This window comes from Serinus canaria, chromosome 3 (assembly GCF_022539315.1).
Source record: "Serinus canaria isolate serCan28SL12 chromosome 3, serCan2020, whole genome shotgun sequence".
NCBI classification, from domain to species: domain Eukaryota; kingdom Metazoa; phylum Chordata; class Aves; order Passeriformes; family Fringillidae; genus Serinus; species Serinus canaria.
In genome coordinates, this window is record NC_066316.1 from 103,819,367 (window position 1) to 103,835,087 (window position 15,721).

The 15,721-nt window shown below is 43.1% G+C and overlaps 1 protein-coding gene across 1 annotated transcript in view; it reads right to left on the reverse strand.

The window, feature by feature from the left end:
* Positions 1-358: 358 nt before the first annotated feature.
* The window catches only part of HS1BP3 (HCLS1 binding protein 3), a 57,642-nt gene continuing 42,279 nt past the window's right edge, over positions 359-15,721 (reverse strand). The window contains exons 5-7 of the mRNA XM_009095628.4: positions 11,901-12,052; positions 11,167-11,302; positions 359-2,107 (exon numbers count right to left, since the gene is read on the reverse strand). Coding sequence (XP_009093876.1) covers positions 1,879-2,107; positions 11,167-11,302; positions 11,901-12,052 — 517 coding nt within the window. The 3' untranslated portion in view covers positions 359-1,878. The remainder of the gene's footprint in view (positions 2,108-11,166; positions 11,303-11,900; positions 12,053-15,721) is intronic.

The window sequence follows — 15,721 nt, forward strand, 5'->3', positions numbered from 1 at the left end:
CCTCAGTTAAATATAGTGGTTGTTCATGACAGCAGGGAGTGCAACAGGAAAGTTGCCCTGAATTAATTTTTCCTACCTGCTATTCCCTGCCTGTTCTTGGGCAAGGGATTTATTTTCTCCTCACTGCTTTTATTCACCTTTTTTATTCCTAATTGCACCAGGACACTGGGGGACAGACAGGACCAGGTAGTACCTTTGGTTCTGCCTTTAGCTGCTCTCAAAGGAAATATGAGCACAGCTACATTTTCAGTTTCATAGTTATTTACACTTTAACACCACACAGCACTCCTGAGCTAAATGGAATCGATTCTTTGCTGCTACTGTACAACTCAGAGAACACAGCAACAACAGTAACACCTGCAGGTTAGCAAAATATTTTATTATAGTAAAACATACCATACACAGAGGAGAACAAATGGTTATATTTTATCTGTCCCATCAAAGCAAAATACCTTTATAATATTTCCCACTGGCTTAAAAAAGAAATGCTAATAGAAATAATTTCATTATTAAAAATAGATAGTGTTTTCTATTTATTTTATTCTATATTAGAAAGGCAAATATTGAGATGATGATATGGCTTAAATATATTAAAATTTTCCCTCTGGGGAGCTAGTCTTCATCTCTAGCTAGACCACACATGGAATGAGTTCAGGAAACTGCATGACAGCAGGTATAAACCCACATTAGGTGTAAATTTAATATCTTCAACCAGAGTGCCTGAGTTTGACAAGAAGAGGGAGTCTTGGATACCTATTCTACAATGTTTTTCTTCTCTTGCATATTAAAATTTCTCCAGTATATTCTCTTCCCATTTTTTTTTTCCTCTAGATAATGCCAAGTTTGTCCTCCCTTATTTTAACCATCATATGGTAAAGAACAGACCTCCATCTTATCACACACACTCATTTTACTTAGTGGAATTAATCACCATGGCTGGTTCTTAAAAATTCTGGGAGAAGCGAAGGAACAGGAGAGAAAGAGTGACTCCAGAGAGCAATTCAGATTTCCTCCATTAACACACCTGCACTGAATGATCTGGAGAAGCTCTTCTTTCTCTCCACTAACTACAGTGGAAACCCAGGAAGACTTGGCTGGAAAAAATTAGCCCTTGTGAATCTGGAGTTCACAGGAGTCCTACAGCATCCAAACCTCCTAGGCACTGCACCCTCCATCTATGTCTGGAGAGTGTTCTTTGCCACCCCCAGTCATCTGATATTCTCCCTGGGAATCAGAGATGTATAGCATGGTCTTTGCAGGCCTAAAGTTCTCTTACAAATTGGTATTTGTGCAGCAATTAAGGCAGCAGATTGTCAGGGTTAGCTGGGATTTCAATGTTCCATGGAAAGACAGAGGAACTGTTAACTATATTTAGCAGTTCCTGTTAAAAATTACCAAAATACAAGTCAGGGAGGAAAAGGCTGCTACAAGAACACACAGGATAAAAGGAAAATGGCCTTTCCACTGAGCTGAAAAACACTATCTAAAAATTACAGGAACAGCATCCTATCATGCCTGAGACCATTTGTTGGACGTTACTCACAGTTGCCATGTGTACAACATCCTCACCATTTTCAATCAACTGGCCAAAACTGTACAATGTTGATACTAAAATAGCAGTAGACAACCTGTGGTGCTACATCCTTGTTCAGGTTCCCTGTGAAACCCTGAAAATCTAAGGCAACATTAGATCACAGCTCCACTGTTTTGCAAACCTCACAGGGAGGTTCTGCTACTCAAACCTGCTGCTCTCTGTATCCTGGTACACAAATGAGCACTGTGACAGCAGAAGAACCTGGTCAGTTCTTGCTGCTGTCACTGGAGCTCACTGGGAGGTGGGGACAAGAAGCCATCAGGACATTTTAAAAATACATCTGTTCAAAAAAGACTGGTATCCTGGTTGTTGATGGATTCATTTTCCTGGATATACTGGAGAATGTCCACTTCATTCATCGTCTGAATCCTGTTTTCCTTTTGCTTTGCCAGTGAAGGTGAATTAGTGCTCCTGGGGGCAACTGCTGGCTTCTGAGGCAGAGGTGGTTTTGGTGGGACCTTAGGTTTTGGTTTGGAGGTAACCTCTAAGAGTTTCTCAAAATCATCTTCAACTCTGGAATGAAAAGAAAACATCAGTAACATCCTGAGAATTTCTGAACTGCTTTTTGTTCTGTAAGAAAATGCAATCTTTCAAAACAAAACTTTCTGCAGGAAAGGATCTACTCTGATAAATTTCTCTCTCCATAGAAGTTTCCATAAGAACCATATTTTTTATAATGTGGTTGTGCAAGTAAATTTTACAGCATGTTTTCAAATGTCTAAATTAAAGGCAATTAGTGATTACTAAAACCACCAAACTTTATTTTAGTTTGGGAAAAAAAATGTATTTGTGACAGGATGCTTTGCTTCCCCATAAATTTTCATGGGAAAGTAAAAGTATCCACATTCAACTCTGTTTCCTCTTCATCCCCATCACCCAAAACTGAGATTGAGCATCCCCATGATCAATCATGAGAAACTGCAAACACTAATGGATTTAAAAATTCCATGTTCATATTTAGTTCTGGGACACTGAAGAATTTTTGCAATCTGTGACCACATACAACAACTCTTTTTGATGATAATTTGCTGCTGATTCCTACTGTAATAACCCAGAATACATCAAATAGTTCAGGGTATTTTCTATCTGCATTGTTTGACCCTATTAGATATGCAGCAGGCTGTGCATGCCCAACTCTATTCCCACATGAGCTGTTAGAAGATTTTAGGAGAGTCCTTATCATAGATTATCTGGTGACTCCAAGAACTGTGTGTCTTTGGAAAGCCAAATATGGAGTAAAGTAAAAGAAGGATTCTCTTCAGCAGCTCCACTCATTGGAACAGGATATGGTACTAAAGTCTAAGTTTTAGTTTCTTCTTCTCCATTACCCATAGGTAGGCATTCCTTATGGCATGAATAAATCATTTCAAGTCATGTATTTTTTGGTTCTTCCTCTCATTTGCCTTTTGTAGTTAGAATCATGGGACCAATAAATATCCTGATCTGGAAGGGACCCATCAGGATCATCAAGTCCAACTCCTGGACCTGCACAGGACATCCTAAGGGTCACCATGTGCCTGAGAGAGTTGTCCAAATGCTCCTTGAGCTCTATCAGGCTGGTGCTGTGTCCAGTGCCCTGGGGAGCTGTTCCAGTGCCCAGCCACCCTCTGGGTCAAAAACCTTTTCCTAATATCCAGTTTATAGCTTCCTCACTGCCAGGCAATGAGGCATCTTGGGGGGTTACCCAGATGCCTGTGAAACCCTTGGGATAATTTATGTTTCCTAAATGGGACAGTGATTCCTCCCTTTCTCTCTCTGTTCACTAGTTGCCTCAGGAGAGGTACTGTAAATGCCTCTACCACACAGCAGTACAACTGGTGGGGCTTTCTGCAGACAGTTTAAAGTAAAGCTCAGCTTTTCCATAATTTGGGAAGCAACTGATGAGTTGCCTAACTGTCCAGGATGACCAGGAACATGATCAAAGAACCAGCATCTCTGAGACACTTTATTCCTCCATCCCCAGTGAATAGTGTTTGAATGTCAAAACCATAGGTATTTCAAGAGCTACAGCCCCCTCAAGCTAAGGCTCCCACTACTAAGATACACTGCATGATTTCAGGTGTTTCTTTTTCGTGTTCACCTTCATTAAAACCTGAGAGGAACTTACAACACTACTGCCCAGGCTGAGACAAACTACACCCACCATAAACCAGCCATGAAGTCAATAAGGATTAGCCTTAATTTTCTGGTGTAGAGACAGTCAGAAATCTTTAAGGTGAAACCATTCCTCAAGTCAGACAGATCTTCTTGTGACTCCCAAAGGGAAACTTAAAAGAATCACTTTTAACGAAGGCTGCTCTTGTAAAACCAAGAGCATGAACACTGATATCTAAAACTAAACAGACCAGCTGATAGAGCCATTCACTGCCCCAGAGTTCTGCGCCTTGAACTCTACCTCTGGTATTACAAGCAACCAGCACCTCAAATTTCATCCTCTAAGTAACTCTGGAGATTATATTCTCTTTTATTTATATAAGATTTCTGATGTCTTTTATTTTCCATGATTCTTTGTGGGTGACATATCCTACTTAACTTACAAAACACACTCTCTGTATTTCTGAATTCCTCATCTACAAAGAAATTAATTTCATTTAACCCAGGCCTTTCTGTTTGTTGCAAACTCTGATATCCAAGAGGTATCACACCTGTGATCATATTGCCAAGACATGTTCTTGTTCTCTTTGCTCTGTAATAAACAAAACTTGTTAAGGCTGGTATTTCTGAAGCCTCCCTTCTTGGCATAAACAAATAGTGAATGAATCAGCATCCAAGTCATAAAGTTTTGGTCTTAAATAACAGAAAAGATAATAAGCAGAGGAACAAAGCACAATACATAGAGACCATATGGAGGAAGCAGGATTTTGAACTAGGCGCACTACCCAGAAAAAGCAGCAAGCTCACTAACCTGATGATAAAACTTCTGAGTTCTCTACTCCAGTTTCTGTGCTAATCACAGCAAAAAACCCACTCAGCACAAAAACATACCCCCAAAAGATCTAGTCCAGCAGGTTGTGGGGGTCTTTAGGGGTGGGGGTTCAGTGTTCTGCTTTTAAACCCAAGATTCTGCAGAAGAAAGTCTGGAAGCTGATGATGTAATTTCCTTTTTCTGTCCTGGATTTTTTCAAGACCTTGGTTAGACAGAAGTCTCTTAGAGAGAACACAGCAGATAATATGAGGTCTTTGTCTCAAAACCTGCTTTTCAGTACTGCAGTGCTAGGCAAGCTGTTTGATCCACTGCTGTTTGATCATGTGAGACACAACTGTCTTTGCAAAACTAAAGAGGTAAAATGCAAAGTGCCTCAGGCAGAGATAGAAACAAGGACTTCTATTTCTTGAAAGCAAATGAATTGTTACAGTGCATAACTGCCACCATATTTAACTCCAGGCCAGGAGGAGGAAGAAAAAAATCAAGCAATTATTCTGAAACAAGATTAAAGGAAGAACCTTCCCACCCCATCTTTTTTATAGACAATCAGACAGAGAGTCCATGTAATTAATCATTCTTTAATTAGTCTCTTTCTATTTCTGTAAAAGAAAAGCAGCACCACATTGTTTAAAATTCTTGCCATATTGTTGTGCTGATTCACTGACTCTATTGGTGGAAATTCTCTCAGAATTCCAAAAGAAAGCAATCAAAGCCTTTACTGAAGAAAGGCTGTCACAAAGCCCTTCATGACTGCTGGCATGTGGACTTCCAGACAGTAAATGAGTTCTGACTTGGAGACAGATGCAGCTGCCACAAGAACATCAACATTTTAGATGCCATTTCTCTGGACTTTGTCCCTTCTCTCTGGACCAGAATTTTGGGACAGGAATGACTGTCTGCACGTACAACATGATGGGGATAGTGACCTCTGCTTGCTGGGAATGCTTTAATGAGGAGAATCTGTAATGAAAGCAAGAGACAAAGACCCCCATAATTTGTTAAGAATACAAAAGGCTCATGCTTGAAGCTCAGTTGTGTAACTAACTGCAGTTCTTGCAGAACAGACTTCAATATTTTGCCATCTTATGTTCTTTATTTTGTCTGGTGTTCAAAGTACGAGAGATTCCTTGGTGAAGCCTTGGGAAGTGCTGTGACATCACATCTACAACTTGGGAAAAGACTTGTGCCCAAAAATAGGCAGGAGACTTCAAAGTATCTGATGCCCATCACACTGCTATGGTCAGGAGGGACAACGTGATGTCCAGCAAGACCCTGGGAAAAGATACAGGCTGGAGTTACTCCCAGGAATGCCAAGCACTGGGGGCTGTGAAGGAGATCTCTCTCCTCCTGCTTCAGCTTTCCCAGGCAATCCATTACAGGTAAATTCACAATGGTATTTTAAGCAGGGCCAGGAAATATGTCTGGACACTGGAATGTGACAGTCTGTATTGTTTAAATGCTACAAGAACCACTGGCATGGCTTTGGGCTGGGAGAGATTAGCCATCCTCCAAAAACCTCTTCAGCACAGCTTGAAGCTGGAGCAGGACAGTGACCATTCCTTGGAAGCAGCTGCACACAGTGCCCTTGTCCTGCAGCTGCAGAGTCCAACAGCAGGATGCAGGCAGCCTGTGCTGCTGCCTGGCTGAGTGCCAGAGAACAGGCTCACTAGTGCAGGTAAGTCCCACAAGAAGCCCTCTGAGGAAATCAGCCTGCTGGTTACATCACTCACCTTGTAAATGAGAAAAGTCAATTTTTCCAGCCTAAAAAAGTTTAAACCTCTCTCTCCTGCCTCTCTAGAAAGTTCCCCAATCACCACCCAAAGGCACAGCTGGGGCAGGGGAAAGCAGGCAGCTTTTGCCCCTTGAGCTGATGATGTCTGTCAAAAATGCAAACAACCTGGGGCAAGACGGTTTAAATCTGGTGGGTCTCAAGCCCAGCAAAAGCATCTCTTGCTGCACTAGGACCCCACATTGCCTCTGTACATTATTCTACACAACCTGTACATTTTCCTTGGGGTGGGGAAAGGATTAATGTTTCTGGTCTAGCAAAAAACTATTTGTTCTCTTGGCAAGTTTTCTTTATAGCTTTTCTAATGCTTGCAAGTAGCATCCTGATACATCACAGGAATGAAATAAATATATTCTCAAAAACCATCACAGAAGAATTTGTTTTTCTGTAACCTACTACAGCCAAATCAAGGACCTTTCCCCACAGTTCTGTCATAGCAAGCAAGAGAAACTGCCCTGGAGTGGTCAGGAAATTTCTGACTCAGTTATTGCAACCTTCTCTTCCACCTGTACATTGCCCAAATAATCTCCCCAAAGGATCTACATATAAACCCTCTGGAGTTTCTCAAAGCTTTTTTCCCAACTATAGTGTTGTTCTCATACTGTCAAGTCAGTGAGCATTGGTGCTGGAAATGCTGCTCCACGCGACTCCTGGATAGGTTGAAGATGTGTTAGTCTCTGAATTCAGCATCTGCTAATGCCTGCTGAAAGAAAAACACACAAACATTTTCTGCTTCAAGGGTGGCAGCGGTTCCTTGGCAAACCTGAAGCTGATGAACCTGCTCAATGGGCTGAACAGTGTCTGGGGTGCAGTTTCACAATCAGCCTCAGCTTTAAAAAGTATAGTGCTCCTGAAAGGGTTATCACTGTAATCCTAAGAAGGAACACACCAGATCTGCCATCACAGGGCAGTAAAACTGGGATCCTGCTGCTGACACTTTTTTTCAGCACTGGAAAAAGACAAATGTGCTCACAGCTGCTTCCTTCCATCTCAGCTTCCTATTCATTATCAAAGGTGAAGCTAATTAAATCTCTCCTGAAAGGCTGCTCAGACAGCTGTGATAATTATTTCAGGCTAGGATGTGTGATAATTTATGTAATTCTGTGGGCACACAGAGCTGCTGCAGCATTCACAGGATCAATTCCAGCATTGGTTTTCCACAAAAACCTGATCCATCACACCAGGCAGGCATGATTGAGATTAATGAGGCAGAAGAGTGCATGCCTGCAGGGCTATGATCTCACTGGCATCATGGAGACATGGTGGGACAGGTCTTGGGACTGGAGTGCTGGAATGGAAGGATACAGGCTCTTCAGGAAGGACAGGCAGGGGACATTAAGGACTGTCACCCTCTGTGCCAATGAGCAGCTGGAGTGCACAGAGCTCAGCCATGAGCCTCGGCTGAGGAGCCATCCAAGAACTCAAGGGTCAGGATCAAAGGGAAGGCAGGGACAGGGGACATTATTGTGGGGGTTTGCTACAGGCCACCAGACCAGGAAGAGTGAGTGGATAAGGTACTCCTCTGACAGAAGCAGCTTCACGTTTACAAACCTTGGTCCCCATAGAGGACTTCAACCACTCCATTATCTGCTGGAAGGACAGCCAGCAAGGCTTAAGCAATGTAGGAGGTCCCTCAAATGCATTGAGACCAATTTACTTCTCCAAGTAACAAAGGAGGCAACAAGGAGAAGTGTTAGGCTGGACCTCATTCTTACCAATGAGTAGGGGCTGGTGGGGAATGTAAAGCTCCAGGGCAGCTGGGCTGCAGAGACCATGAAATGGTGGAGTTTGAATATCTCATGGCAGTGAAATGGGTGCTCAGCAAACCCTGGATTTCAGGAGAGCAAACTTTGGCCTCTTCAGGGATCTGCTTTGTAGAGTCCCATGGGATAAAGCCCATGAAATCTCTCACTGCACTTAGAATGCAATTGGTTCTTCTCAATGCTCAGCACTTCTTAATGTCAAGTTGGTGACTCTATTTAAAACAGTAATTCTCATTTCATATGAGCAAGTATCCACAGAGAGCACAGTCTTCAGTTTGCAGTGAGAACGTTCATCAGATTCTCTTCTCCCTCATGTTGTGACAAGCCCAGCCCACGCACATTTTGCAGACTCATTTGTCTCCCTAACAGCCTCTGCCTCATGAGTTACAGCCACTGCTGAGGATTCACTGCTGTGCTGACACTGCTCTGGGCTACTGCTACTAAACCACTCAGGTACCATAAAGATCACAAAGGATTTGGTTTCTCCTGTGTTCTGCTCTGGACCTTATCTTCTTCTCATCCCCCTCTGGAAGAAGGTTCTGCCCTCTGCCTTAGGCAGCTCTCTTCTAACTCTGCCCATGATTCAGAGTGAGTCAGCCACTTCTCAGATCTACCACACACATGAGAGCAGACCCTGAGGTACATGTGAATGTTAACTGCACCAGTGGAGAGCTCACACATCTGCATTATTCATCTACTCCACTGGAGTGCAGTGTACATGTCCAGCTTTCTGGACCTACCACAGACCTGCTGGTGCATCATAGCTCAGGACAGCCCAAGATCTCAACAAAATGTGTCCACATGAACTTTTGGTATGATAGAACTGACTATATCCAAGAGACCAAGAGGTTTCCATTTCCATTTCTAGTAGCATATCCAGCTCTAGCCTGCTAAAGGAATGGGCTGTCACAGCTCCTACTCTGACCTCAGGGCTGCAGAGAGATTTCTTCAGTCCCTTTTGGGAAAGCAGAGTAATTGTCAACACATACAGGGCAAAGGCAAGACTTATTCTTAGACCTCAAAATAAGCTCAAGCTCCCATGCAGGGAGATAGCAGAGTGCAGCTTATGTTCTACATCTCACCACAAAGGGTCACTGCCTTGAAAACAGCCTGTGGTTCTGCCCTGCAGGAACATTCAGCACCAGTTTGTGGGAAGGGGAGGTGGGAGAGGATTCAAATGCTGCCTCTACATTCTGAGACCTGACTGTTCTGCTGAGGCTTCCAGCTGAACAGAAAACAAAGTGCATTTTGCCCTACCACTGGATTTCAGGTGGCTGCAGTGAACTTGCACAGAGGGGAGGTGAAGTGTTGCACTAGGTTAAAACAGTACTGCCACTCCTCCTCTCCTCTTGGACAACAGCTTCTCCTTTACCCTCAACTGTCTTGCACTGAGTTCACCAGCCCACTCTGATGTGCAGATAACACCATGAACTGGGTTTACCAGGGGGTTTCAGAGGGTGTTAGGCACCTGAACAGGTCAACAGATTCTGACCTATCTGCCTATACCTCATGCACGGAGTTGCCTCTGGATTCCCATAGCAACTTTCCCATTGGACCACTTGCATGATTTTCTGCTTCATTACAGGTAATCATTTCCACTTGGACCTGGATGACTGATCAACTATTGGAAGCACTGAGACAAATCAGGAATAAACAAAAACTACTGGAATTTAAAAGAAATTGATCTTTTCCCATGGGTTCCCATAACCATCTGTGTGTGCTGCTGCTGTTGATGATCCCAAACTGATCTGAAAGCATGGTCTGTTGGTCTCAGAGCACACTTCAGAGACCTTTCCCTGAACATATATAATCCAAAGACAGTAACACAACAGATGGAGAAGTTCTCTCTAGTGGATAAAAATGCAAGGACTGCAGGGTAACAGGCCCTTCTCCTCTAGTCATATGAACACTCTGGATGAAATGCTGTATGCTGAGATCCCTAGCAGACAAGAAAATATTGCAAGAACACGTGTGTTTGCTCTCAGTATACCACAGCATGAAATCAGGTCATGTCCTGCCTCATCAGCTTCTACAAACATCAGGTGGGCTGTCAGGGTCTAATGCAAGATGGCACCCAGACCAATTTAACCTTTGTTTAAAGTCAGCCAGGTATTACTGCTGAGATAGCCAGCACTTTCCCATGAGTAGAAAGCAATAGCTGCAGAATTACCTGCTTCAGGAGAGGTTTGAAACCACACACAGAGTCTCTCTCCTGGGTTTAGTACCTGCTGTGGAAATCATACATCCTAACAGGAGCTGGTTGACACAAATTAGCACTGGAAGCAGGCAGGCCTCATCATTCAGATGCCAGCTTGAGACCCAGAAGGAATGAATGTGACTCATTACTGCAGCACAGATTCCCTGTGTCTCTCCAAGCACTGGTTCCCTGCTCGATCTCTGGAGGATTATCAGTGCAGGCAAACCCGCCCTGGGAGGGAGGTGTCAGGGGTAAATCCATGGTGTGCTGATGTGTTCCAGTGCTACACTACCAAGGGAGAAGCAATATATTATACCCTCCTGCAACTCTGAGCTCCAGCCCTCCTTCCCACTAGATTAAAAATTAAACACAGGGCGATAAAGAATCCTTTATGGCTGTGGAGGTATGCACAGGATCCCTCCTGGAAACATGCATGGAAGTCTGTGAGCCATCAGCATGAAAATCATTCCTCCTGTGGCATGAGCCCCTGGTTTCAGGGCCCTGAAGCTGAACTGCTCTTTATCTCTGGGCTTTGTTCCCCACTTTTCACAGTGGAGGTCAGTTTCCCTGTGGATCATTTGCAGAAGGCAAAAGTGTCATGTTAGAAAACAAGAATAAGATAGCACACCTTGGGCGTTCAAGGCTCTTCCTTTGGAGTCACAGGACAATTCCTTGCACTCCACCTTTCTCAAAGGGTCTTCCTAATTTCCTTTTTAATGTGTTTGATGTCCAAGCTCCATGACACACATCTTACTTTTTACTTGTTGATACAAGTATTGATTCACAATTTGCATTGAGTATTTAAGCTTTGTCCCCAAATTAATCTCTTTCAAGATCTAAATAGATCAGAATAGATCAGACCACCTTCATCCCACATGACAGATTTGAGATGAGTACCTCAGCAGCTCCTCAGTGTCCTCCTCAGGATCCCTGCTCAGCACATACTTGCTGTGCTCACAGGCAGCTGGCAGCAGGAGTGAGTCACCCAGTCTCACCACCCCACCGAGGTCTGGGTCTTCAAATAACTTCAGATCTAGAAAGGGGAATCAGAAGCTGCTGTATTTAAATCACAATATGTAACACAAGGCCTGCACTACCTAGTAAATCTGGCTAGGTGGGTTGGAAAAACAGATTATGTAGACAATTCTTTTCTTCCAAAGACTTCCAGTCCACAAAGTGGACTCCAAGGTAGAGTCCACTTTGTGGAGTCCACTTTGGACTTCCAGTGGAAGGACTTCCACTGGACTTCCACTTCCAGTCCAAAGTGGACTCCACAAAGTGGACTCCAATACTCTGCACTCCAAGGACTTGATAAATCTGCTTTTTCCTTGCACTCAAAAGTAGGTCACATTACTCCTCTTAGTGTGGCATGAGTGACTGTGGGACAGCCAGCTCCCACAGACCTTAATATCCCAGTTCAAAATGTTTACAGAGAACAGCTATGAAAGCTACAGGTTTCACTCGTTCTTTCTGACTGATTCTAGATGATTCTGCTCAGCTGAAGATTTGCCTTAACATTTCCAAGACATTATTTAGCCTGTATACTATGCATCACTGCAATTCAAAGGCTCAGTTATACACATGCTTTAGATAAAACAATCCATGTATATACAAATATAGAACAGATTTACTCTCTTTAATCTTTCTTCTGGGACCAATTGATGAGAAATCTTTTTCTGGGCCAAAGAGTCCTTCATTTGGATCCACCTCCTCTTCAAAAATGGTTAATTTGGGCTTCTCTTCCTTGGCTGGAGGAGCAGGTGTCTTCTTTGCTTTTTTAGTTCTAAAACATAAGAGAAAAGAAAGTTAGCTGCAACTCTTCCTTTAACAAGCAAGATTTATGGCTAGAAAGTCTCATAAGCTGAAAATAGATGGTGGGAGGCTAGGAAAGGTTTAGGCAAAGGTACACAGGCATCTGTTAATTGCTGGCAGGAACGGGATACTGACCTGGAGGGACAGTTGGTCTGGCATTCTCTAGCTGGACCCATGCTGTGTATTCATAATATATGTCAAGGAGTCCAAGGGGAATGGGAAAAGCAGAGCTAACAATGCTGCACTGTGCAAACTACTACTCAGAAACATTTAAGCAGTTTTACTGCTCCCACACAGAAGCTTAAAATAAGAAAGATCAGTTCCATCAACACAGTTTGACACAGACAGAAAAGGATGGTTTGAAATACAAAGTGCAAGTTGGTCCATTGCACTGATGCCTGTGGACAGATTTTAAAAAAACCCTTTGGCTCCATTTCCTTGCCAGCTCCTGCTGCTGTTTATGATTGCTGCACACTCCTTTCACAAAGGTATTAGACACTCCCCTCATTTGCACATGGCTTAAACAAAGAGACTTGACTCCCTTTCCAAGAGCAAAGTGAAAAGCACCTGCCTCTTGCTCTCATACCCAGGACTCACATTCCATCAGCTGAAGCTACAAGGCAGCTCTCACAATAATTGAGCTTGAGTTATGAGGCAAACCAGATGGCACAGAAAAGAAAATTTAGAGGACAATAACCTTTGGGTGAAAAGTCCAATTCAAACTAGGCTGGAAGAGAAGCAGTTCCTAGGACAACATGCCCTTCCAAAGTAATTGCCATATTTCAGAGATCTTCACTCTCAGCAGCTCTGGCACTGCAATTTCTAAGGTAGCCCCTTTGAGTGCCCCTTCCAATAGAAGATCTGATCTTCTCTGCAGAGAGCAGGTCAGGTTTCAGCCTAGAGCAAACCCAATTATCAGCACTTAACATGCCATACTCATCAAAAACTAAGAACAAGGTCAAAAGATTACACACACATTCCAACTACATTAAAGAGTCTTGTAAAATCCTCTTCCAATTACAGCTGCACACGAAAGCAGAGTCCAGTTACTTCCAGATATTTTCACAAGTTTATTATCAACAAACTGGAACTCACAGATGGTATTACCTTGCTACCATGACTTTGTGGCAAATGCAGCCTAAGAGCAAGTGCCATGCAGAACCTAAATATTGCTTTATTTGGAAATATATACCCTATGTGATATTCTAAAGGGATCTGTAGGTGACAACAACTACTATTCATGACAAAATTTTAAAGCAGCAGGAACTTTAATGATTTTTTTTTTTTGCATGCATATTCATTATGGATATGCCTTGAGTAACTTCTGAATTTGAGCAACTTTTGAAAGCACAGCTCCAAGGAACTGCTTCAATCTGAAGCATTTGCAGAAGACCCTTCTTCCAAAACCTGTCAAAATCTAAAGTTATAATATGTACAGGCAGCTTTCACCCAGGATACCTTCACAAACTCAGATTCATTGCTTTATTAACTGTAGTAAGGGATCTATCACTCAAATGACCCTAAGTATTAAAGGTAAAGGTAAACCAAACAACAACAAAACTGGAAGAACAGCAGGACTGAGTCATTCAGAGCTGAAAACCCCATTAAAAAAGATTTAGCAAACACAAATAAAACTGGATCTACTATGGAAGAAGCTACCTTTATTTGCATAATTCACACCTCACAAAGTATTCTTTGAGAAGTGAATAACAATAGAGGTGAGGATTTGCCAACCTACAGAATGCCAAAAGTCTTTGACAAGACCTCTTGTCCATTCAGAGTTACAACAGCTCTCCTGATGCATAAGAGCCCATCATGGCACACGTAATTATATACAGGAACCGCCAGTACATTGCCAAGCAACAGGTCTCCACCCCAGTGAAGTTAGCAAGGAATTTACTGTCAGCTCAAGTTTTTGCAGTAAACAATACCAGAGTAGTGGGAAACACCAAAGAAAGGGAAGAGAATTATAAAGAGCATCATACAGAACAGCATGTAAAACAGAAATAATGGAACTGCGATGTCCTGGTAATGACCTGTTGTGTAGTCTGGCCACCAAACCAGCCCACTGACACAGGCTCACTTTCTTTTTGGCCAGGGGACTCCCCTGGCAGCTACAGGGCCCAGGGCCAGACCTGCTAGGCTTGACTGGTACTGGTAGGAACAGGAGGAAATTGTTTTTCTGCCTTCAAGTTGTTTCCCCTCACTGCCCTTCTAAGGAAGCCACTGTTGGACTGCCAAGTAATTCCAGCGTATCCATACAGGGACACTGTTGAGGTCAGTCCCTAAGTGGGAAACAGGATTCCCACGGTTCTGTATTTAGCTGTGCCAGTCCAGACTGCACTGCTGAGCAGAGGTTAATAGATGAGAAGGGGGTGTGGGAAGTTTAAGAGACTGTCTGAGGTTCTGCAGCTGGCCTGAGGCTGCATCTGCCTGCCCACCCATCCCCTCTCTGTATATTGGTGCTACCTCCCCATAAGCATGGCCCAGGGACTGTGCTGGAGCCAAGCTGATTGTGAAGCACCAGGCTGGCAGGCATGCAGAGGAGAGGCTGCAAGGACAGATAATTCGATGATCGTGATGTATCAGGGTGCAATCGACTTGTGCAGGAATGCAGAGTCTTTGGAGAAGACAAAAATGAAGGAACATTAAGTCTTCATTAGCACCTTCTTCATACATCATGCTCACAATCTTGGCAGCTGACATTTTGAAATACCAGCATCCAGCTGGCAGAAGATGACCCGTGTTATTGCTATTTCTTCATCTATGAAACAAGTGAACTTTTGGAGCATCACTCTAGTGACTTTTAAAACCTTAACAAAAACCAAACCAGCCCTAAAGATGACATAATCCTTTGTTCAGCAGAAACTATTTACCCAGTTGAGCCTACTGATGTCTTCACTGTGAGAATAACAAAAATAACACTCCTGTCTCCTGTTCTGGCTAAAAAAGAGCCTCCTAAGTGACTGTACATAAAGACTGGACTTCTAACTGACATGGACCAAAACTGGATGATCAAAAATTAGAGTATATGAATCCACCTAGTCATGCTGCTGGAACACTTGAAAGTGCAGCTGAGACTCCTGGCTCCCATATGATCCTCAAATCACCCATGAAAATGTCAACAAAACCCTGTATGCAGACTTTCAAACCTCACTCACTTTGTGAGCACAGTCCTCCTGTTACTGCTTACTGACACAATGTAGGTCACTCATCTGGCAGCCTCCAGGTCTCACTGCCACAGCAGCAATGCACAAGAGCTTTCTGGTCAGCTGTGGAAAACAGCAACAAGGATGACTAAGGCACTTCAAAGTCAGAAGATTTCCAGACCTGTGTGTGACAGGTATTTGTGAAACACTGGAACTACAGATCCAATGCTGGGTGACACTGGTTTAAATCACAGTGTCTACTGTCTCTTTACAGAGAGGAGTCCCTGCCCCATGCTCACTGCTGGGTAAAAACAGTGAGTGCTGTAATCAAGAGCAATGTAATCTCAGCACACAGGCAGAAGTCTTCAGGTGTTACTCTGAAAATATGACCATCTCTTTTTTACAGAAGTAAAATTATGCTTCAGAAAAGGAGTGCTACAGTAATATTAAAAAAAAAAAGACTTATTCAGAATATATATACTTGTATATTA